At 44.2% G+C, this 25,574-nt stretch overlaps 1 protein-coding gene across 5 annotated transcripts in view; it reads right to left on the bottom strand.

The window, feature by feature from the left end:
• The window catches only part of AK7 (adenylate kinase 7), a 101,408-nt gene that overhangs the window by 2,049 nt on the left and 73,785 nt on the right, over positions 1-25,574 (bottom strand). For 2 of the 5 annotated variants that reach the window (XM_023205348.3, XM_023205350.3), the window contains 5 exons: positions 15,569-15,697; positions 14,411-14,479; positions 8,591-8,788; positions 3,910-4,130; positions 411-569 (listed from right to left, as the gene is read on the bottom strand). In XM_023205348.3, coding sequence (XP_023061116.1) covers positions 411-569; positions 3,910-4,130; positions 8,591-8,788; positions 14,411-14,479; positions 15,569-15,697 — 776 coding nt within the window. The remainder of the gene's footprint in view (positions 1-410; positions 570-3,909; positions 4,131-8,590; positions 8,789-14,410; positions 14,480-15,568; positions 15,698-25,574) is intronic. The other 3 variants (XM_023205349.3, XM_023205347.3, XM_023205351.3) reach the window with 2 other exon arrangements.

The raw sequence follows: 25,574 nt of genomic DNA on the forward strand, positions 1-25,574 counted from the left end.
AAAAAAAAAAAAAAAAAAAAAAAAAAAAATTCAGGCAGATTTTGTTTTCTTTTATTTGTTTGTTTATTTTTTTTGAGACGGAGTCTCACTGTCTCGCCCAGGCTGGAGTGCAGTGGTGCAATCTCGGCTCACTGCAACCTCAGCCTCCCGGTTCAAGCGATTCTCCTGCCTCAGCTTCCTGAGTATCTGGGACTACAGCATGCGACACTATGCCCGGCTAATTTTTGTTGTTGTTGTTGTTGTTGTATTTTTAGTAGAGATGGGTGGGGTTCACTATGTTGGCAGGGTGGTCTCTAACTCCTGACCACAAGTGATCCCCCGACCTTGGCCTCCCAAAGTGCTGAGATTACAGGTGTGAGCCACCGCACCCGACCTCAAACTGATCTTTTTAAAAAAATTAAATATTTTACCAGAAAATCAACAGGGTCTTCGGGTCGGACGTTGCAACATTCATTCAGGCCCTGAATAAGAGTTGGCATCACGTAGGTCATTAAATAGTTTCTCAGGGGAATTGATTGAGCCTCCAGTAATTCTCTTTCTTCTCTTTTCACTTCCTCTAGTCGTTTATTCTAAAATAGAACGTTTGGGGGCAAAGTAAATATATAGTGAGAAAGGTGAGAACACTCACACAGTTCACCTTAGAGTGCACTGAGACACTGCTAGAAATAGTCACCATCTATGATACAGATGGCATTTCCAAACAGCAGGGAAAAGACATAAATGGCGTTATAACAACTTAGTCATTTGGAAAATAATAAATTGGATCATTTCTTACACCAAAATAATGTCTAGCTGCCCAGATGAAGCAAAATAGAAAGAAAAAAAGACAAAAAATGCCACTAGAAAGTCTGGAGGGCATTGGGATAGTGACGTGTGCAATTCTTTGCTCAGCATACAGCCACCCTCTCTTGTGGAGTCATAATTCCAGATTTCTTTTGAGAAATCTCCCTTCTCAGCCTAGTGGTTTAGTTTGAGTGGGATTTAAGCCCATCATCCAGCCACCTCCTGGCCATAGATTCTAATTAAGGATTGGCACATCAAAATTGGTTACAATTTACAATACCTAAATTGTAAACAGTACTAGTACAAATACATGACTAATAATAACTTGTAAATTGTTGACTTGTCTTTTAAAAAAAATTCTAGTTAAAGATGAGCACACCAAGTGCCCTGCCATGCATGGTAGGTGCACCTAAGAATGAAGCCTCCCATGCAAGGCAGGAAGAGAGGGGATCCTAAGTCCTTGGAGACATCATCTGAGCCACTATATCACACCTTACCTGAAGCCAGCCCTACCCCTGGACTTTTCTGGTTTTCTTTACGGTGAAGTCATTTTGAGTTTGCTTTTATATCACTTGCAAGATAAAGAGTCCTAGCTGATATTTGTTTGAAAGGAGGTCTTGGCAAGGTTGCCAACCCAGAAATCAAAATGGGAAACAGGTGGATGGATTTGACTACATATAAACATGAAACTTTTGTGTGGTCAGAGAAAATATCATAAATAATGTTAAAAGATAAATGATGAACTGAGAAAAACCGCAACACATTATAAAAAAGATGTGATGAGGATATTACGTGATGCACACTACTTGCCAGGCGCTGTGCATAGTTTACATATATTACCTCTTTAGTTACCTCAATGACTGTATGAAGTAGGTACTATCATTATCCCCACTTTACAGATGGAGAAACTGAGACACAGAGAGGAGCCTGCGCAAGGCCACATACCTACAGAGAGAGTGGGGTGGGATTTGAACTCTAGCAGCATGACTCGGGAGGCCAACTGGAGCCATTCCTGTTTCTATTGAACTAATTTATCAGGAGTTCTTTTTGAAAAATAATTAGAAAAAGACACACAGCCCAAACATGGGCAGAGAAAATATGCAACATGAGAAGAAACATAAATGCTTAACCAACATAGAAAAAGCTGTAAGATTAGTGATCAGAGAAATGAATATCAAAACAATGAGAACAGTTTTTATCAGCCTGACATGTGCGAGCAAAATTGAGAAAGTAGGTTTAGAGAAGGTGTAGGGAAATAACCACCTGTTAGATGATACGTAAACTGGTACCATTGCTGGAGGGCAGTTTTAAAATATGTATCAAAACTTAAACCATGTCTAGTCTGACACAGCAAACTTTAGGAATTTAAGATTAATCAGGCACCCAAAATGTGTGCATTGGGCCTGCCTCCCTCCCTCCATCCCTCCCTTCTTTCTTCCTTTCTCCCTTCCTTCCTTCTTTCCATTCGTTGAGTGCCTGTTACATGCCAGGCACGATTCTAAGCATTGGATATATAGCAGTGAACAACACCGACATCGCTGTCCTCATGTAACTTAAGTTCTGTGCAGAGAAAAGGTAAGAAACAAGGTAAATACATAAAATGTAAAATAGGTAGAGTAAGTACAAAGAGGAAAATTAAAAAGTGTAAAAGGGGATGTGACAGGTTGTGGGAAGGGGTAGGCATTGAATTTTACAGAGACCAGGAAATGCCTCGCTAGCCAGATGACTTCTGGTAAAGATTCCGCGTATCTGTGAGGCAGTGAGTCATGCAGATGACCATCACTGGTGCACTGTTTGAAACTGGGAAGTATCAGAAGCAGCTAGGTCACAAAGGACCTTGACCACAATGACAAGTTTGGACTTTTATCAAATTGTGATCATCGAGAGCCTGTGAGGAGCTGTAAGCAGAGAATGGCCCTGGTGGGTCTGCGGTCTGGAAGGATCACCTGGCAGCTGCTTGGAACAGACTGGAGATGGACCAGGGTGGAGTTGGGAAGGACAGTGAGAAAGCACTGCATAATTTGGATGAGAAACACTGCCCCAATCAGAATTAGAGAGCTGGGGACAGATTTGGGTGTCATATTTGGTGATGGTGTTTGTTTTTTGAGACAGGGTCTCACTCCGTCATCCAGGCTGAAGTGCTGTGGCATCACCATAGCTCAATGCAGCCTCAATCTCCCAGGCTCAAACAATCCTCCAGGCTTAAGCAATCCTCCCATGTTAGCCTCCCTAGTAGTTGGGGCTACAGGCATGCCACTATGCCCAGCTAATTTTTATTTTTATTTTTAGTAGAGTCAAGGTATTGCTATGTTGCCCAGGCTGTTCTTGAACACCTAAGCTCAAGTGATTCTCCAGCCTCACCCTCCCAAAGTGCTGGGATTACAGGTATGAACCACCATGCCCAGCCTAAGAGTGCTATTTTTGGAAGCAGAATTATTTGTTAGACTCAGTGATTTGGGAAATGAGGAGGGGTTGAATGAAGCTGACCACCTGGGTAGGTTACATGGGTAAATGGAGGAAAATAAAATAAAATAATGAGGTCAATGCATAGTAAAATGTTACACATTTACAGGAATTTGTATTACTCATATACCTGATAATGGCTAGTTTTTGTTATTAATACTAAGCAAGCTGGGCACGGTGACTCACGCCTGTAATCCCAGCACTTTGGGAGGCAGAAGCAGGAGGATCACTTGAGATCAGAAGTTTCAGATCAGCCTAGCTGGCCAACATGGTGAAACCCCATTTCTACTAAAAACAGGAAAATGAGCTGGGCTTGGTGGTGCACACCTGTAGTCCCAGCCCCTGGGGAGGCTAAGACAGGAGAATCACTTGAAGCCGGGAGGCAGAGGTTGCAGTAAGCCAAGATTGCGCCACTGCACTCCAGCCTGGGCGACACAGCCAGACCCTGTCTGAAACAAAAAGAAAAAGGAAAAAAACTAAGCAAAAGACCATGGATATCCTTTTTCAAATGTTACAAATGACAAAAAGCAAACGCAAATTTGTTTGGGGTATTTTCATGACATTTCCCTAAAGCAGGATGGGAAGTGGAACTGGCCTAAATGACTTTGCCAGGCACCGCACCCCTGCTCCGCACACACACAGACTCACACACACACCACTCACCCACTCCTCCCAGCGAGCTATCTTCTCTGCCATCTCCACGGCCTCCTGGTGCTCGCCTTCTGCTTCCTCAGCAGCCTCCCTGGCCAGCCGCTCCTCTGCAGCCTTCCGCTCCTCTTCTGCCTTTTCTTCGTCTGTTAAACCATAATTTCGAGGCTCCCCAATCTCTTTGATGAGCTGTTTGATAGCAAGTCTATTCTGAGCATCTTCAAGTTTTCCTACATCTTTAAATACCAGGAGAGAGATCAACACATACTTATATTCTAGGCCTGCCTGCAATTGGGAAAATTCTTTATTACTATAAACTTGTGATAGTCAATTATGTAAATTACCACATGGGGCTTTCTTTTCTAATTGCCAGCATAGTTCAGACTTTTTTCGCTCATGGGCAAATATCAGACCAGAGTCTGAGAGTCGTGGGTAGGAAAATTTGGACTTGGGTCTATGAGTTCTAACGATGACTTGATTAGAGTGGTTGGATGGGGGAATGGATTGCCTGAAAAGTAATGAGCTCTCCATGCCTGGAAGTATTCAAGCAAAGACTGGGACGCTTCTTTCAGAGGTTTCTACAGAAGGAAGTCCTGCACTTGTGGGAGGCCAAACAGGGTGACCTTTCTGAAAATCAATGATTCTGGGATACGTTTTCAATTCATAAAAAAATAAACATTTCAGTGAGTCTACTTGAATAGGAAAAAAAAAAATCCAGCCGGGCGCGGTGGCTCAAGCCTGTAATCCCAGCACTTTGGGAGGCCGAGACGGGTGGATCACGAGGTCAGGAGATCGAGACCATCCTGGCTAATACGGTGAAACCCCGTCTCTACTAAAAAATACAAAAAAAAACTAGCCGGGCGATGAGGCGGGCGCCTGTAGTCCCAGCTACTCGGGAGGCTGAGACAGGAGAATGGCGTGAACCCGGGAGGCGGAGCTTGCAGTGAGCTGAGATCCGGCCACTGCACTCCAGCCTGGGCGGCAGAGCAAGACTCCGTCTCAAAAAAAAAAAAAAAAAAAAAATCCAGACTCCAGAATATCTGAAAAATGTTAGTATCAAGACCGAAGAGAAGAAAAAGAAAAATGGTGTATTGATAAATACTGAGATCTCCACGGTCACTGAGGTGGTAAATTCTATACCACTCTCTTAGGGCTGCTTGGAAGGTGTCTGCAGAGAATGGTGTGCAGCGGACAAATTTTGGTACTAAGCCCCTTCAGACCTTCCTCTGGGCAACTGCTTACCCCACTCCCATTCATAGTCACTGCTGTGCCCACCCCACCCATGTTTGTTTTTTATTGTTTTGTTTTGTTTTTGTAGAGACAGGGTCTCCCCATGTTGCCCAGGCTGATCTTGAACTCTTGAGCTCAAGCAGTCCTCCTGCCTCGGCCTCTCACAGTGCTGGGATTACAGGGATGAGCCACCACCCCTCCCATGTTTGTATGACCTTGACCTAGACCAGAAGCACCACCAGGTTCTAACATGGGAAGAGGGGAGGAGCAGAGCCAATGCACTAGTTGGTGAACAGAAGCAAGCCCTTAAAAAAGCAAAAAACAGCTGGCCACGGTGGCTCACACCTGTAATCTTAGCACTTTGGGAGGCCGAGTAGGTTGAGGTCAGGAGTTCAAGACCAGCCTGGCCAACGTGGAGAAACCCCATCTCCACTAAAAATACAAAAATTAGCCTGGCATAGTGGCGCACGCCTGTAGTTCCAGCTACTTGGGAGGCTTAGGCAGGAGGATCACTTGAACCCAGGAGGCAGAGGTTGCACTGAGTTGAGATTGAGCCACTGTACTCCAGCTTGGGTGACAGAGTGAGACTTTGTCTCAAAAAAATAAAAAAGAAAAAGTCGTATCGAGTAGCTCCTCATTGCCTGACCTGTGACATTTCAATGCATTTCTCACTGGGTGTTGTGGTTCATGCCTGTAATCCCAGCACTTTGTGTGGCCGAGGTGGGCAGATTGCTTGAGGCCAGGAGTCTGAGACCAGCCTGGCCAACGTGGTGAAACCTGTCTCTACCAAAAATACAAAAATTAGCTGGGCATGGCAGTGTACGCCTGTAATCCCAGCTACTTGGGAGGCTGAGGCAGGAGAATTGCTTGAACCCAAGAGGCAGAGGTTGCAGTGAGTTGAGATTGTGCCATTGCACTCCAGCCTTGGTGACAGAGGGAGGCTCTATCTCAAAAAGAAAAGATAAAATAAAATAATATAATATAATATAAATGCATTTCTCCCTGATTACTCTGAGTAATTACAACCTTGATATCACTAACTGGACACCTTTGAGAAGGTACTCAGGAACGATTCCCCCTGGCAATATTCCACTCTGACCCCAGAGCCGGGCCACTGCTGATTAGACTGGGGTAGGGCACCTGAGCCCAAACTGTGACCAGCAGAGTTGCCCTTCAGGGAATGTGGGACTGGACAGAGTAAAGTCAGCTCTGGCCTTGGCTCCCAGTGTAGCATCGTAACTCTGGGTGTGGGGTGGCCTCAGCCTACCACACAGGCCACAGAGTGGGAGAGAACCCTGGCCCAAAGAGAGAGACGACAGAGAGACACACAGAGAGAAGCAGAGTCCAGAGCTGATGAGAGGATGCGATTCCCAGCATCTTCCCAGGGCCCCACTCCAGACCTTGCAGAGGCTGGGCTGCATCCCCGACCGTGAGAGGCCCTCCCCGCCTCCCGTCCTTAGGATGCATTTCTCCCCTATGCTTTTATATTCTCTCCCAGTTGTCAGCTGCAGATGGGGCCAAATGAGATGGGCACAGGATGAGATGGAACACAATGGCCACTCATTCATTCCTCCCTGTTATTTCTTTTTTTCTCAACATTTTTCCCTGGGCTCTCCTGATCTTCCTGTAAACAGTTTTTTGGACCTAACTGACAAGATGACAGTCACCATTTTTCTGAAATATATTCTTCATTCTTTCCTAGTTCTCTAAATAATGTAAACTAATTTCCATATTAGGAGGTGCAGAACCCTTAGCTTTTACATATAAAGCATGTCCAACATGCAGAAACATGTCTAGATGAGAACAAAACCCAGTGACTGCTGAGGGTGCAGACAAGAAGGATTTGCAGATTTACAAATTGTATTTTTATATTTCCTTTTTTTTTTGAGACGGGTTCTCACTCTGTGACCTAGGCTGGAGTGCAGTGGCATGATCGCAGTTCACTGCAACCTCTGCCTCCTGGGTTCAAACGATTCTCCTGCCTCAGCCTCCTGGGTGGCTGGGATTACAGGTGCGCACCACCACGCCCAGCTAATTTTTGTATTTTTCTTAGAGATGGGGTTTCACCATGTTGGCCATGCTGGTCTCGAACTCCTGACCTCAGGTGATCCACCCACCTTGGTCTTCCAACATGTAGGGATTACAGGCATGAGCCACCGCACCTAGCCATTTTTTAATTTCATAATAGTATGTCATTTTATGCCTTAGTATTGGTAGGAATAACAAAATGACCACTTGTTGAACTCCTTTAACGTGCCAGGCACTTTGTATCTCTCATCTCTACCGTTTATAACAATCCTGCGAGCCTGATTATTTTCCTATTTCACAGATGAGAAAACTGAGGCCCAGCCACAACTGGAATTAGCTCTCCTTCCTCCTGCTGACATTATCCCTTAGCACTAAGCCTCCCGATACTCCAGGGCCCAAATGCTGTCCCATTGGGCAGTTGGGGGTAGAGAGCAGCCCCTGGAGTCCCAAGGGTGGGCCTGGCCAGGAAGCTTCCACCCGACAGAAGCTGGTTCTTTCTCACCAAGCCCAAAGAAGGAATAAGTGTCAAGGTCCAGAAAACCAGAAAGGTAGGTCAGGTGTTCAACAAGCCCAGGGAAGTAGCAGCAGCTGTGAAAGCTAAGAGCTGGAGCCAGGAATGATAATGGTGATGATGAGGCCGATGTGATGCGGGATCACAAGTGCTTGCTGGTGCTAAGCTCAGCACTGTGTTTACAGGAAACAAGAAGGAATGCGGTGAAGAGCTATTTGCTCTTCTGGGTAGCTACGGGGATGGGCTGGCCAGTCAGAAGGCCAGGAAAGGGTCTGGAAAAGCACCAGTGCCCAATAATTTAACAGGGACAGAACACTGCCCCCCAAGGAACCTGGGGGAATGGCCAAGCAGCCAGCACCAAACCCACATTTCTTTTTTAAAAAATGAGTTTGTTGGCCAGGCATGGTGGCTCACACCTGTAATCCCAGCACTTTGGGCGGCCGAGGTGGGCAGATCATGAGATCAGGTGTTTGAGAGCAGCCGGGCCGACATAGTGAAACCCCGTCTCTACTAAAAATACAAAAATTAGTCAGGCGTGGTGGTGTGTGTCTGTAGTCCCAGCTACTTGGGAGGCTGAGGCAGGAGAATCACTTGAACCCGGGAAGCAGAGGTTGCAGTGAGCCAAGATTGCACCACTGCACTCCAGCCTGGGCAACTAAGCAAGACTCTGTCTCAGAAACAAAGGATTTGTCATTTGACTTCATAATATACCCATAAATTCTCATACAATAATAACACCGTCCCACCACCAAATCCCCACGTAGAATGACTCCCCCGGAGGAGTGCCCTGTGTATTCCATGGCTTCCTGTGCCCCAATCCACGGTTATACTCCCCACCCTCCCCCAGCCCCACAATTACAGCTAGACCTGCACCAAGCTTTACTGGGGGTCCTGGACATTCATATTATCCTTGGATTCATTTAATACCAATATGTATCGGGTGAATTTCAATTTCATCAAAATAGTTGAAGACAGTCTCATCTTCGATATTGATGTCCCGGTAGTTGCTCAGAGCCCGGAGGAATCGGTCTTGGCTATAGTGGGTCCCGGCCACGATCCTCTCGGGAAGGTTTATCACACGCTCCTTCAGAAACTCATCCGAAGCATCCAGTGCACAAACAAATTCTGGGGAGAAGGAGAGACTCCAGAGTTGGCACAGTACAGCGCAGTTAACAGGGTGCTGGAGAACGCATGGGCCCCTGGTAACCCAAGTGTCTGGTTACCCGCCAGGACCTCCTGTTGCCACAAACAGTCTGTCCAATTGGCTTTGCTGCCTCTCATGGAGGATAAATAGATGAAAATCACCCATTTCCAGAGACCACCCTATGAGGCTCAATTGCTATTTTGTGCAATCTATTATTTTCCCTTTCTTCCTCCCTCCCTCTCTCCCTTCCTTCCTCCCTCCCTTCCCCCACCCTCCCTGTCCTTCCTTCCTCCCTTCCTAATAAAAGCAGCAGAAATCATAAGTAGCAAATCTCAGATAACCCTGTGATATCAGCTTCCTAGTAATTTTCAAATTGTCTCTTTTCTGTTTTAAAAATATATATACATATATATGCATATATGTATGTATATCGATCTTAGAGAGAGACAAGGTCTCACTATGTGCAGGCTGGTCTCAAATTCCTGCCTTAAGCAGTCCTCCCACTTTGGCCTCCCAGAGTGCTGGCAGGGATAGGCCACGGCTCCTGGCCTCACATTGCCTCCTGTCCAGCACAGTTATCACAGGCTTCCAAAGAGAGCTATGGCTACAAGCAAAATGCTTTGATGGCCAGTTTGCCAAATTAATAAAAATGGGAATTCCCCTTGGAATTTTCATGGATCCAGCTCTTTCCTCAATGCCATTGACTATGAAACACGTTCAACATGATATGGTCAGCACTTAATCAAATTCAACACACAGATCATGTTAATAATGACCATTTTACCCACCTGTGATTTTCGTTTAAACTGTGAAAGCAGCTGTTCCTTCAGCTTCTAGTACAAATTCAATGGATAATTGTTGAGTGAATGAGAGATTCAAGTGTGGATCAGTGAAATAAACTTTCCAAGGTGAGTTGTGATTCTTAGAGGTTCTCAACTATAAGACCAGTGTACACTGGTGCCCAGATGAGTGGCTGGGTGCATCACAAATACCTTGCTATCTATTAGAGCTCAACAGAACTTAGGAATGATTTGATTTGTGTTCTAAAATTGTATTGGCTTGTAACATCATAATGCCATTCTCGTTTACTTGTATTCTAATAAGCTTCCTTGAGTGGGTGAAAAGGGAAAGCGTACTGGGGAAAGCCCACAGGAGGTGTGACCCTGAGGCAGGTGGACACATGTGAACATCATCTGCTGCAGATACTAACTGTGAAAGCAAAGGCTGAGACAGCCTGTGGAATAAGATCCTGTAAATTCATAATAGTTTGATACTACCTCCGTTCTGCATACAAGAGGCATTTTCGCAAGTAAGTTGTTCTATCTTTTGCTCATCTTTTACCATTTGATTGTCATGATTTTCATGAGTGGCTGCCTTTTGAAAAGGAAGGTAGACATCTGAACCCCCAAATGCTGGTACGGTACTGAAATCAAAATGATGTCAACAGATTTGCTAAAAATTGAATCCATTTAAGCTCTGTGATGTCAGACATCTATATGAAAACTTATTTTCTTTTTTTTTCCCTTACATGATACTCATTTGTTAGAAAATGTGTGAATTATGTTAATAACCTGTGAATTTCAAAAATATATTCTACCTTTCTTCCAGGCTGATTGGGAGGTATAAGATTCCAGTTAATCAAATAATGAGTAACATCCTTGGCTTTCCAATTTGCAAAGATTTTTAATATGATAAAATATACTTCTCACTAGATGATTTTTTTAAAAAACGTTCATTCATTCTCTTTGTGACTCACAGAGAACTTCAAGATTCTGCAGTATCTCAAGACAGTTATTCAAAACGTTTGTTGTCCTCGCACTGGCTAACTGTGGATAGCAAGTAATAGATTTCTCTTGGTGAGACTGTAGATAACAAGGAGGTCACTGTATTTGGCTATCTGGAATCACATGAAAAATCTATGGAGTTTTTTTTGTTTTGTTTTTTGTTTTTAGGCAAAGTCTCGCTCTTGTACCCTATGCTGGAGTGCAGTGACGCGGTCTCGGCTCACTGCAACCTCCGCCTCCCGGGTTCAAGTGATTCTCCTGCCTCAGCCTCCCGAGTGATTATAGGCTGGGATTATAGGCATGCACCACCATGCCTGGCATATATTATATTTTTAGTAGAGACGGGGTTTCACCATGTCGGCCAGACTGGTCTTGATCTCCTGACCTCAGGTGATCTGCCTACCTCGGCCTTCCAAACTGCTGGGATTACAGGTGTGAGCCATCGTGCTGGGCCAAAAAATCTATGTTTTAACAAATTTCCAAATATTCATCAGGTAGGTACAACTTTAAACTTATCTCCTTCAACTAAGAGGTCTTGAAAGAATCAAACTGGACATAGGCTAACAGCAGTGGTAAAATGCAGTGGTTTCTCACTGGGAGAGAATACCATCTAGAACTAGATTATCATAGGTTGGAATGTGTTTCTTTTATTTTCTGTGTCTTATGCTTTGATTTCTTTTTTCTTTTTTTTAAGAGACAGGGTCTCACTCTGTCACCCAGACTGAAGTGCAGTGGCATGATCAAGGCTTACCACAGCCTTGACCTCCTGGGCTCAAGAGATCCTCCCACCTCAGCCTCCTGAGTAGCTGGGACCACAGGCACATGCCACCACACCTGGCTAATTAAAAATGTTTTTGTGTGTGTGGAGATGGGGGTCTTGCTATGTTGCCCATGCTGGTCTCCAACTCCTGGACTCAAGCAATCCTCCTGCCTTAGCCTCCCTGGGATTGCAGGCGTGAGCCACACACCTGGCCTGTTGTGATATCTTGAGGGGGGCCTTACAGATCTGGGGAGAGACTGCTGCCCTTCCCAGGCCTAGCCAATACCTAAAGATAGTAGCAACTTACTAGGGAATGCCCCTCCTATACAAGCCACTCAGTCCGTTTATCTAATCTCACACAGCAAGCCAGTATTTCCCTTGCTCTAAATCATCCCAGGACTAGGCCCCAGGCAACTAGAGACCACCCCTAAACTCAAACTAGCCAGTCCCGAATGGTTCACTGTGGCCTGTCTTGGCTTTCCCAAAGAAACCCCAACAACGGCTTTAATCTAGACCTTTCCCTTTGTTCTTGCTTCTGCCGCCTGACCAAACCTGGCATCCTCCATGTGCCCCCATCTCTAGGGAATCCTAAGCAGGAAATTATTTCAGTGGCATTGACCTTTCCATGTTACCATTCAGTTCCCTCCCTCAATTAAAATCCCACAGGTATTTCTTTTAGGGAAATAGAAAATAAAGACGATTTCTGGAAAGAGGGTAGTTTGCTAACAACAGATTAACGTTCCAAATAGATTACGTCTTAGACGTGTTTGCACTGTGTCCAACAAAGAGGACAGCCCAGTGGCCTGCGTTTAAGAGTTCTTGGTCACTTGACCTCTGTGCTTCCATTTCCTTATCTTACAGGCAGGTTTCGTTAATTCTGTTTTGGAGGCAGTGGAGTGAGAAGACCTGAGTTTTAATTTAATCCCCCTACCATTTACTAGTGAGTGGACTTGCATACGTCTCTGGGCGTAGCTTCTGGAATGGGTAAACGTGGGTGTAATTCCTGCCTTGCAGGATTGTGAAAAGTTTCAATGAGTGCCCGGCATATGACAAATTGCACACGACAAATTGCCAGTTGAGCTGAAATGTATCCAGCTGCCCCAGTGAGGGTGCTGTGATTTAGCACGGAGTTTGCAATGAGTGAATATTGCCTAGAAGTGATAAACATACGTACACTGGGCATACCTACCCAGAATCTAATAATCAACAATCAACTTTACTTTTTATTTTATTTTTTTAATTAATTTTTTTGAGACAGGTTCTTGCTCTGTTGCCCAGGCTGGAGTGCAGTGGTGCAATCAGGGCACCTGCAGCCTTGATTTCCCATGCTCAAGTGATTCTCCCACCTCAGCTTTCCAAGTAGCTGGGACTACAGATGCATGCCACCACCCCGGCTAATTTTTTTGATTTTCTTTTCCTTTTTTTTTAGTAGATATGAGGTCTCACTGTGTTGCCCAGGCTGGTCTCTGACTCCTGAGCTCAAGAAATCCTCCCACCTTGACCTTCCAAAGTGCTGGGATTACAGGCACTGTGTCTGGCCAATCAACTTTAGTTTTTAACTTTTTCTGAGGCATTTGCCTAAATTAATGGGAAATCTGAGACAAACCATCCCTGTGGCATTTCATGCCTCTGCCATTGGCTTCAGAGCCTACAGGCAAACAATAAATATCCATCCCCAAGGATGACTGCTATCTGGTGGTCTCAGTGCTTCCAGAAGCTTCTCTGCAAACTATGCTGGACCAAAAGAAGGTAATAGCCACAAGCTGCTTTCCTTGGGGACTCGATACCACCGAGCAGGCAGGCCCTTTTCAGTTACAGCCTTGTTCTAAGTTGCTGAAAATAGCTTTTCTTCTAGTGATCTTATGACCCAAAATGATTCCCTATGAATATACACCTCAAGCAAACTGACTGAAAACAATACTTTGTTAATGTTTATAGGAAGGTCACAAGAAATGCCTGCTCAGTACTAAGTAAATCCTGTTGTGTACGATAAATTGCTTATGCCTTGCTTTCAAGAGTACTTTGTGAAATCCTGTGTAAATATGTGATGGAATAAAACCGCTGTGGAGTTAAGAGTGAACTGAAAAGCTTTGGACCCGTGCAATCTCAAGTCAGAAGCTGAATGTCTTGATGATGGCATGGTTAGCACCAAAACCAGGGCAGGGAAGGAGCCTACGTGACTCAGGAAGTCAAACCATCAATAGATTTGCTACCTTTTGCTTTGTTACAGGAGAGGGCAGTGGAAGACAATGTTCCCACAGGGATTTCTATTCATTTCAGCAATTTAATATTCCTCATGTTTATCCCTCGGTGCATTCTCTAGTTTGCAAGTTTATGCTTGAGAATATCTTTTAATTTTTTTCCTAAAAAAAAAAATCCTACTTTATTAAACTCAAAAAGATTGTTTTGGCACAAAAGGGGTATCGGGGCTACTCTAGGCACACTGCCTATGGTGTAGCCCCGCTCCTTAAGGAGTAGTTTAAAAAAAAAAAAAAGAAAAAAAAGAGGCTGGGCAAGGTGGCTCACGCTTGTAATCCCAGCACTTTGGGAGGCCAAGGCGGGTGGATCACCTGAGGCCAGGAGTTTGAGACCAGCCTGGACAACATGGTGAAAACCCCTCTCTACTAAAAATACAAAAATTAGCTGGACATGGTGGCAGGCACCTGTAGTCCCAGCTACTGGGAGAAAAAAAAGAAAGAAAAAAGAGACAGATATCAGACAGCATTCTTCTTTTTTTTTTGAGACGGAGTGCCTCTCTGTTGCCCAGGCTCGAGTGCTGTGGCGTGATCTTGGCTCACTGCAACCTCCGTCTCCTGGGTTCAAGTGATTCTCCTGCCTCAGCCTCCTGAGTAGCTGGGACTACAGGCGCACACTACGACACCCAGCTAATTTTTGTATTTTTACAAAATTACTTTTACCTTATCAGTGGATCCTCCTCCTCCTCTCCCTCCTCATCCTTTTCCCCCTTCTCCTCCCCCTTCTCATCCTCCCCCTCTTCCTTCCCTCCTCCCCCCTCATTTTACATTCTTTTAAATGTGATCTTGGGAAAATAAACTTACCAGGTATAATTAATTTATCAAAGGGAAACATTCTGCCTCTGACTTCATCTTCCTCCTCCTCATCTTCCTCTAAGAAAACAAAATATTCCTCATTGTGTTTATTAATATATTATTACCATGGATCACAGCAAAAAAATCCAAATATCTTAAGTAGCAAGCACTAATGAAAACTAGCCATAAAGAGCACATGTATTTTTAGAAATAGTCTCACAAACTAAATGTACATTGATAGATGCATGGATAAAGAAAATGTGGTATAGACATCCAACAGAATAGTATTCAGCCTTTAAAAAGAAGGAAATGGCTGGACACCATGGCTCACACCTGTAATCCCAACAATTTGGGAGGCCAAGGCAGTAGGATCACCTGAAGCCAGGAGTTCAGAGATCAGCCTGGCAATAGAGTGAAACCTCCAGAAACATTTTAAATTAGTTAGGTGTTGTCATGCACGCCTGTAGTCCCAGCTACTCGGGAGACCGAGGCAGGAAAACCGCTTGAGCCCAGGAGGTCAAGGCTGCAGTAAACTGTGATCATATATATCACTGTGCTCCAGCCTGGGTGACGAATGGTCTGCTTTTTTTTTTTTTTTAAAGGAAATTCTGCTTTATGCAACAATAAGGATGAACCTTGAGGACATTTTGCTAAGTGAAATCAGTGACAGAAAGACAAATACTGCATGATTCCACTGAAATGGGGAACTTGAGTAGTCAGATTCAAAGAATGAAAGGGTGGAATGGTGGTTGCCAGGGGCTGGGGAGGGGAAAAACAAAAGTTACTAACCAACAGGCATGAAGTTTTAATCCGGAAAGATGCATACGCTCTAGAGATCTGCTGAACAACGCAGTGCCTATAACCAATGATAATGTATTGCACACTTGAAAACCTGTTCCGAGGGCAGATCTCATGTTAAGTGTTTGTGCCACAATACAATACAATAAAATTTTTAAAAATTTGTAAACGGCTATGCACCTTGAGCCATCATCTGGGGGGAAAAAATAGAAAAAAAAAAAAAAGCTACCTAATGAAAGGTGAGCCAAGACTCAAAAATAAATAGTCTCTCTAGTTTATTGTTTACTTTAATTGAATGACTATTTCTCTGAACAATAAAGTTGCAACTTACCTGAATATAAATACTCAAAATAGAACACTCAAACTTACGATTGAACAGGTCTTTTGCTTGATCATAGGTCTTTGGGAATCCATCCAAAATGTAACCTTGATTCCTGCAAGGCATTGATTTTAGCTTTTCTTTCATAAATCTAATTATATATTGATCGTCTAGTTGACCTGATAAAAAAGCATATATGTATATATTACTGTGGGGTCACATTCTGCATAAGAGTTGTTTTAAAGTTATCTCAAAAATTGTGTAGTCAAAGGTACTATTGGAAATCCCTATTTTGTTCTGCTTTGCTTTTTTTTTTTTTTTTTTTTTAAGAGACGGGGTCTCACTCTGTCGCCCAGGCTGGAATGCAGTGGTGTGGTCATAGCTCACTGCAGCCTCAGCCTCCCAGGCTCTGCAATCCTCCCACCTCAGCCTACCAAGTAGCTGGGACTATAGGTGCTTGCCACCACACCCAGCTGATTTTTAAATGTTTTGTAGAGAAAGGGACTTGCGATGTTGCCCAGGCTAGTCTTGCACTCCTGGCCTCAAGCAGTCCTCCCACCTTGGCCTCCCAAAATGCTGGGATTACATTTTGGCCCTTAAAGTAAAAAACATGTGATTTTGTATTTTGAACATGATGTGAATTCTAATGCACAATAATGTAGGAGAACCCAGTGAACTCATCTGCAAGAAAGAGCATGGGCGAGTGCTGATGTCTGCACTTTCAAAATGTTCTGTAATCCCAATTTTTGGTGAAATTGATTGAGGAGCAGCAACTGGAGCAATGCAGAGAGCTCCCCGCAACCCCCTGCAGGGTTTCTGTTTTGATATTACACCTCTGTAACTTTACTATACAATAATAAATGCTTCTGTTGTGAGAATTGTGAGATAGCATTCATGGATGTTGCTAGCACACAATTTACTAAAAGAAGGTGCTGGATTTGACTAACAATCAAACTTGACCCGACCCTCAAAGGCACTTTTCTCTGTAACGCTTCAGAAAAGAACATGGCTCCCTTCTCCCTGTCTTTTCCAGTTGGCATTTCTGACCTCAGCCCCACTGGACAGTTCCCTTTCAAGCCCTGACACTGGGTTCCTGGCACTGCTTGGGGAGGATGAGGAGGGAGGAGTTTGTTCTAAAACCGGTACAGTGGTTTAATAACAACATGCTACAACTCCACCACAATATTCCTCTACCATTCCATCATAATTATCGAACAGCTACAATGTTCAAGACACAGACCTATCCTTACCTTGCTTAATGCCTACATTATAGTAATGTAAGTTTGACAAGTTAGAGAACTTGATCTTCAAAGCTCTTGCCAGAGTTTGTACTACTCTTTTACCTTATCAGTGAGTCCTCCTCCTCCTCTCCCTCCTCATCCTTCTCCCCCTTCTCCTCCCCCTTCTCATCCTCCCCCTCCTCCTTCCCTCCTCCCCCCTCATTTTACATAATGTAAAATAAATAAGTTCAGGCTTCTTTTTATTACTCTATCAATGACAATAAACTGAGCTAATTAAAACACATCCCCCAGCGGTGGCTCACACCTGTAATCTCAGCACTTTGGGAGGCCAAGGTGGGCTGATTACCTGAGGTTGGGAGTTCGAGACCAGCCTGACCAACATGGAGAAACCCCTGTCTCTACTAAAAATACAAAATTAGCCGGGCGTGGTAGCACATGCCTGTAATCCCAGCTACTCAAGAAGCTGAGGCAGGAGAATCGCTTGAACCCGGGAGACGGAGGTTGCAGTGAGCCGAGATCGCACCATTGCACTCCAGCCTGGGCAGCAAGAGCGAAACTCTGTCTCAAAACAAAAAAACAAAAAAAACACCTCTCCCTTCTTCTACCTTTCAGTGTCACACCACCCATAAGGCAGTAACATGTTCAGAAAATAACTGTTGTCTTTCAGAAATTTAAATATTATGGCTAAGACAAAAAAAGATCTTAAGTAGTATTTAACATAATGAAATTCCTCTGAATGATTCTACATTACTTCCCAGTAAGGTTCACAGGGGTGCCAAGAAATGAAGCCAGGCCGGGCGCGGTGGCTCAAGCCTTTAATCCCAGCACTTTGGGAGGCCAAGACGGGTGGATCACGAGGTCAGGAGATCAAGACCATGCTGGCTAACACAGTGAAACCCGTCTCTACTAAAAAAATACAAAAAATTAGCCGTGCCAGGTGGCGGGTGCCTGTAGTCCCAGCTACTCGGGAGGCTGAGGCAGGAGAATGGCGTGAACCCGGAAGGTGGAGCTTGCAGTGAGCTGAAATCCGGCCACTGCACTCTAGCCTGGGCGACAGAGCGAGACTCCGTCTCAAAAAAAAAAAAAAAAAAAAAAGCCAAATAAAAACGTGTCAAGAGATTCACTAATATTCTAGGTCTGATTTTATTTAAGCTGTCTATTTTCTTTTTTGTTTGTTTGAGACAGGGTCTCACTCCGTTTCCCAGGCTGGAGTGCAGTGGTGTAATCTTGGCTCACTGCAACCTCTGCCTCCTGGGTTCAAGAGATTCTCATGCCTCAGCCTCCTGAGTAGCTGGGATTACAGGTGTGCATTACCACACCCGGCTAGTTTTATTTGTATTTTTTAGTAGAGAGAGGGTTTTGCCATGCTGGTCAGGCTGGTTTCAAACTCCTGACCTCAGGTGATCCACCCACCTCAGCCTCCCAAAGTGCTGGGATTACAGGAATGAGCCACCACACCCGGCCTAAGCAGTCTATTTTCATTTTTCAAAGTCTTTGTTATTAAATTAAAGGCACTTAATCTAGAAATCTAGCTGCAATTCCCTTCAATGCCTCCCTCAGTTTATTTCAGGCCCTGAGTTTAGCCATTCATTGCTGCTGGATTCGGAACGAAAGTGCTCAGTAGTTAAGAAGGGACCTTCAACAGCATTTTTTGGTAATTATGGGATGCTTAAGAGGCATGACCCAGTACACGAAGGACCCAGCCCAAGTGCCTTTCTCTTGAGAAATGTGATCTCTTAGAGATAATCCCATGACCTTTCGCCAGGGTTCAGCTCTATGGCCGGCAACTGCGCTGTTTGAAAATGAATGAGCACAGCCCTCCTACATAGCTTTTAAAAACGTCATCCTTTTTCTAAAAAAACATTTGGCCGGGCGTGGTGGCTCACGCCTGTAATTCCAGCACTTTGGGAGGCCAAGGCGAGCGGATCACGAGGTCAGGAGATCAAGACCATCCTGGCTAACATGGTAAAATCCTATCTCTACTAAAAAATACAACAAAAACTAGCCAGGCGTGGTGGCGGTCGCCTGTAGTCCCAGCTACTCAGGAGGCTGAGGCAGGAGAATGGCGTGAACCCGGGAGGCGGAGCTTGTAGTGAGCAGAGATCGCGCCACTGCACTCCAGCCTGGGCGACAAAGCGAGACTCCATCTCAAAAAAAAACAAAAAAATTTAAATGTATCATTCAAATACCAGTAATATTCAAAATGTTCATATTAACACATATTCATAATTACTAAAACATGTTTAAAAATAGAGAGCTGCTCCCCTGAGCAGTGGTGGAAATGTGAGGGAATGCATTTGGGATTACAGCTTGGCTTCTCTTCCCTCAATCCCAGGAAACTGTACTGTCTTAACTGATGATAACCAAACAGGAAGCGGTGATTTCGGAAAGGAAAGAGTCCAACAGCTATGTATTTGTAGGAAATCTGCCTCATGGGAGAGATTCTTTTTCTTTTTCTTTTGCGACAGGGTCTTACTCCTGTCACTCAGGCTGGAGTGCAATGTCGGGATCTTGGCTCACTGCAGCCTCAACCTCCCGGGCTCAGGTAATCCTAGTGCCTCGTGCACCACCATGCCCAGCTAATTTTTTTTTTTTTTTTTTGTAGAGACAGGGTCTTGCTATGCTGCCCAGGCTGGTCTCAAACTCCTGGGCTCAGGCAATTTTCCTGCCTCAGCCTCAGCCTCTCAAAGTGCTGGGATTACCAGCGTGAGCCACCGTATGTGACTTTCCTTTTTTCTTTGTAGAAGCAGAAGCAAAAATGTTCCACTTGGGTTCCAGTTTGAGCTTGGTAAATAAATGTACCTTAGAACTAGAATTATCCATACAGCTATTCTTAAAGATAATTAGAAATGAAACAAAATGAGTGGCTTTTTACTCAGTTCACCAGGCAATGGGTAAAACTCCATTGTTTGCTGAGATACAAAAGTTTAAAAATCTACATCTCATCCAGGCAGTTTGATATTTGGATAAATTTGTCTAAATCAGGTATTGTATCTGTAAGCAGCTCAGGAAAGAAATACCTTAAGAAGAAGCGGCCAGCAGGGTGGCTCACGCCTGTGATCCTAGCACTTTGGGAGGCCGAGGCGGGTGGACTGTCTAAGCTCAGGAGTTCAAAACCAGCCTGGTCAACACGGTGAAACCCCATTTCTACTAAAAATACAAAAAAATTAGCCGGGTGTGGTGATGTGTGTCTGTAGTCCCAGCTACTCGGGAAGCTGAGGTAGGAGAATTACTTGAACCTGGGAAGCGGGGTTCACAGTGAGCCGAGACTGCACCATTGCACTCCAGCCTGGGTGACAAAGTGAGACTCCATCTCCAAAAAAAAAAAAAAGCAGCAGCAAAAGATGGCTCTTGGAAGAAATTCTGGAATCTTCAATTTAATCTAATATGGACACATTAATATTCCCAAATCTTTCATATTGCACTGATTTATTAAAAGAACTGTGTATTGGAGTTTGCAATTTAAAACTAACTGAGGCATGATGGACTAGTTTAAAATATTTTACTTGATTATACATATACACTTTCCAAAATTCTTATGTAATCTCTAGTAAACTTTTAACTGGTCAAAACTTGTGTTCATGTGAACCTTTTTTTTTTTTTTTTTTTTTTACATATTCATCTACACTTACAGATTTCCTCAGTAATATTTTCAGTTGTTGGTTATTTGCTTTCAGTTGCATTTTTTATTGTGCATGCAGAATGTCCATTCCTGCCCGTGACTTTAGGTTCATTATAGGTTTATTTGGGCAGTATTAGAAAAAAAAATACTGTAAATCAAGAGATACTTTCCAGCATTTTAATAAGGCCAAAACAAAGTTGGTGATCTAAAGGCTTATTAATGGTATGGAGTTTCTACATGACATTAGTGAAAAATGAGGTTTGTTTTCTATTAGGAAAATGGGCAACTCTCTCCGGCTGTGTATTTTTCATGTTAATCCTGACAGTTCACCAAATAGCTAGTCATGAAGTATGTAGGCAGCTAATATCCCTCCAGGAACGGGCCAGGTGCTCACACCTGTAATCTCAGCACTTTGGGAGGGTGAGGCAGGAAGATGGCTTGAGCTCAGGAGTTCAAGACCAGCCTAGGCAACATAGGGAGATCTCATCTCTATTAAAAATAAAAAACAAGGCCAGGTGTGGTGTCTCACGCCTATAATCCCAGCACTTTGGGAGGCCAAGGCGGGTGGATCACGAGGTCAGGAGATCGAGACTATCCTGGCTAACAAAGTGAAACCCGTCTCTACTAAAAAATACAAAAAAAATTAGCCAGGCGTGGTGGCGGGCTCCTGTAATCCCAGCTACTCGGGAGGCTGAGGCAGGAGAATGACGTGAACCTGGGAGGCGGAGCTTGCAGTGAGCCAAGATCATGCCACTGCACTCCAGCCTGGGTGACAGAGAAAAGACTCTGTCTCAAATAAAATAAAATAAAATAAATAAAGTAAATAATAAAAATAAAAATAGAAAACATTAGCCAGGCATGGTGGCTACTTGGGAGGCTGAGGTGGGTGGATTGCTTGAGTCCAGGAAATAGGGTCTGCAGTGAGCTATGATTGCACCACTGCACTCCAGCCTGGGTGACAGAGCAAAACCTAACCTCCCCCGCCAAAAAAAAAATTTCTCCAAGTATCATTCCTTCCTATGTTGTGTGTGTGTGTGTGTGTGTGTGTGTGTGTGTGTATATTTTTTTTTTTGAGATGGAGTCTTGCTCTGTCGTCCAGGCTAGAGTGCAGTGGCGTGATCTCTGCTTACTGCAACGTCTGCCTCCCGGATTCAACCAATTCTCCTGCCTCAGCCTCCTGAGTAGTTGGAATTACAGGCACCTGCCACTGCACCTGGCTAATTTTTGTATTTTTAGTAGAGACAGGGTTTCACCATTTTGGCCAGGCTGGTCTCTCTAACTCCTCACCTTGTGATCCACCTGCCTTGGCCTCCCAAAGTGCTGGGATTACAGTCATGAGCCACTGTGCCCGGCCTCTTTGGTTTCTTTTACTCACCTACTTGAATACTTGGGTAAACCATTCACCAGTTTAATCCTTTTATTTTAATCCTTTTACATAAAATAATCTGAACTCTGACAAGTTTCATAAAAGCTTTTTGGCATTAATCTACTTTTAGTGTATTGATAAAAACAAAAACAAACATGATTTTCCTTTACTTTGACAAAGTAATGTGATTTTTACCTTATTTCTATGGAATTCCAGAATTAATGTGGACATTGATTTATATGATGTTTGTATTTTTAGTCTTTTTTTTTTTGACCGAGTCATCGCTCTGTTGCCCAGGCTGGAGGTGCACTGGCGCAATCTTGGCTCACTGCAAGCTCCGCCTCCCAGGTTCTCACCATTCTCCTGCCTCAGCCTCCTGAATAGCTGGGACTACAGGCGCCCACCACCATGCCTGGCTAATTTTTTTGTATTTTTTAGTAGAGACGGGGTTTCGCCGTTTTAGCCAGGATAGTCTCAATCTCCTGACATCGTGATCCGCCCGCCTCTGCCTCCCAAAGTGCTGGGATGACAGGCGTGAGCCACTGCGCCCAGCCTTCTTTTTAGGTCTTTAATACAGTGTTTCTGCCTCTCATTTGTAACTACATGCATTATTCTTGAAAGTAAGTAAACTCACTGAATTGTTGTGTAATAGTTGTTTAATTATTGCCTGTACAAATGTATATTAAGGTAAAATAAAACTGACAAAATATTTCTAGGGTACAGTTGGATCCATACTAAGTGGCTTGTCAAGCTAGATACATCCTTAATGGGTCTGGAGACTTGGTCATGAATATCCTTCGTCCTAACCAGAGTGACTCCATCTTGAATAAAGGCCAGATAAAGCCAAACCTGCTGGGTAACATTCCCAGGGGGTTGAGCACTTTTGGTCACAAGATGTTTATGGTTGAGGGACCGAGTTAATGATGCTAACTAACTAAAGACCCAGAACTTAAGGAAATGTCCTGATATTTCGAGAACAAAAAGCATTCTTAGTTTAAGAATAGGTTTTGCTTTAAATAGTACACTTGTAAATTCTCGCTGAAATCAATAGTAACATAGCATACTTATGTTCTTAAGTAACATAAGAAACAATACTAATAGCCTGTCACAAGTTGATCATAAGCCTTTATAAAAAAGTACACTATTCTCTCATTCTCTCCTTTTTTTTTTTGGAGACAGGGTCTTGCTCTGTTACCCAGACTGGAGTGTAGTGGTGCAATCTTGGCCACACTACAGCCTCGACCTCCCGGGCTCAAGGGCTCAAGCCATCATCCTGTGTCCGCACCCAAGTAGCTGGACCTATAGGCACGCACCACCACACCTGGCTATTTTTTGTATTTTTTGTAGAGGTGGGGTCCTGCTATGTTGCCCAGGCTGGTCTGGAATTTCTTGCCTCAAGGGATCCTCCCACCTTGGCCTCCCAAAGCGCTGGTGTGAGCCACTGCACCTGGCCAAGTACACTGTTCTTAACAATCTGTACAATCAAGCGCTGTTTATAGTATGGCCTTCCCCCTCATGCTTTCTGAAGACACCCTACTCTGTGACGGAGTAGCTTTCAATAAACTATCTCTTCTCACTATGGGGTGTTCCTTCTCTTGTTTTCTGAGGACACCCCACTCTGTAATAGGGTAGTCTCAAACTATCTTCACTTCACTATACTCTGCGGCTCACTCTCAATTTTTTCCGGCATGAGATATAAGAACCTGCTCCTGGGATCTAGGATGAGACCCCCTTTCTGGTAACATTGCGCCAGGATCGAATTCTCAGTGACTGTAATGCAGCCACGTCCAGGCTTCCATGGACACAGACCGTTCGGTGGTGATTCCCACCCTTCCCTGTTATTGGAGATACTGTACTCTGTGTAAGTTTTGAGAGTTTACCGTGCAATTTCATTCATGTTCCCTTAGTTATCATTATGTTAATCCTCCAAGCTGGTGGATTTATTCTGTCTTCTCCTCTCCTCTTTTTTTTTTTTTTTTTTTTGTTTGAGACAGAGTCTTGCTTTGTCGCCCAGGCTAGAGTGCAGTGGCGTGATCTCGGCTCACTGCAAGCTCCACCTCCCAGGTTCACACCATTCTCCTACCTCAGCCTCCTGAGTACCTGGGACTACAGGCACCCACCACCACACCCGGCTAATTTTTTTGTATTTTTAGCAGAGACGGGGTTCCACTGTGTTAGCCAGGATGGTCTCGATCTCCTGACCTCGTGATCGGCCTGCCTCGGCCTCCCAAAGTGCTGGGATTACAGGCGTGAGCCACCGCGCCCGGCTCCTCTTTTACTATTATTATTTTCTTTAACACAGGATGAAACAGGTTCAGAGAGAGGCAGTGACTGGTCTGAAGTCAGGAACTAAGCAAGTGGTCAAGCCATGCTCTGTGACTTCCAAGTGCATTCTTCATCTTCTTGTTTAATAAAGTCTTGTGGAAGATGGTATGTGAAACAGTGAGTCTCAATAGCAGAAAAGAACGCAATGTTAATTCATGAGTTATGGTTCTGATTAGACTTCCACTGCCAAAGTTAACTGTTTTTTGTTTGTTTGTTTGTTTTTTGAGGCCGAGTCTCACCCTGTCGCTCAGGCTGGATTGCAGTGGCACAATCTCAGCTCACTGCAACCTCTGCCTCTAGGGTTCAACTTGCCTCAGCCTTCCGAGTAGTTGGGATTACAAGTGTCCGCCACCACACCCAGCTAATTTTTTGTATCTTTAGTAGAGACAGGTTTCACCATGTTGGCCAGGCTGGTCTCGAACTCCTGACCTTGTGATCCGCCTTCCTTGGCCTCCCAAAGTACTGGGATTATAGGCGTGAGCCACTATGCCCGGCCAACGTTAACTGTTTTAAGAAACTTTGCCTTGATTACAGTAATATGCGTTTTGTTTTAAAAAAAATTAGATAGCTGCAAGCCAAGAATTTACAATGACCCATGTACAGTAGAGACATCAAGTTGGTACATTTACAGACTTTTCTTCCCCTTTTTATTTTCAAACTCAGAGAAAAGTTGAAAGACTAGTCCAGTGATCACCAGGAATCTTACCAACTAGATGCAGTAATTTCACAATGCTTTTGAAATATGTAAAGTGAGCACAACATCTGTAATTAGCGCACTCTATGGTGTAACAAAGCCCTTATTTTGCTGCACTGTCAGGGGCCAATGGGAGTGGAGTTAGGACATGGAGGGGCCTCACTGTGGGACTGGGAAACTCATTTTGCTAGAATCATTGGAATCATGTGGTAACAAATGCAGCCATGTGAGGGAAAAGTGAGCTGACCTCAGTGCCATGGGTTCAAAGGTCTTGTTTTGTTCAAACATAGGCAAGGTCTATGTTTTCGTCTCAGGTAAATATGGATTGGAGGGATTTTTGGACACACCTGAGAAAGTGAAAAGGAATTGAGTGATTCCAATCTTGTAGAAAGTGGGGGAGTAGAGAATCACATGTGGGAGAGCAGTTTCGAAGGATGCTGGCTGTTCTAAAGACTTATCTTCCCCACACGACCACTTCCTCTGCCCCCTCCCAGGGCCCCTCTTACATCTCTCTTGACAGAGGCTGCTGAACCTGTTTGGCCTCTGACATCTGGAGGAAGAACAGAGTGCGAGGACAGGCCCTTCAGGAGCCTGGGGGCCTCAGTGAGTGTTCTCAGCTGGGCACTGTCTCTGCTCTAATTCTTGTTCCATGTGGTCACCTCCCCAAGCAGGAAAAGAGCTCAGTTGGTGCTTAACTGTTAGGTTAAGCCTTGGATAAGATTTTTGGGCCCTTGCAAAGGCCAATTATATAGGCCTCTGTCAATAAATAATGTTCAGCCAAGGACAGTGGCTCATACCTGTAATCCCA

This window comes from Piliocolobus tephrosceles, chromosome 6 (genome assembly GCF_002776525.5).
Source record: "Piliocolobus tephrosceles isolate RC106 chromosome 6, ASM277652v3, whole genome shotgun sequence".
NCBI lineage: Eukaryota > Metazoa > Chordata > Mammalia > Primates > Cercopithecidae > Piliocolobus > Piliocolobus tephrosceles.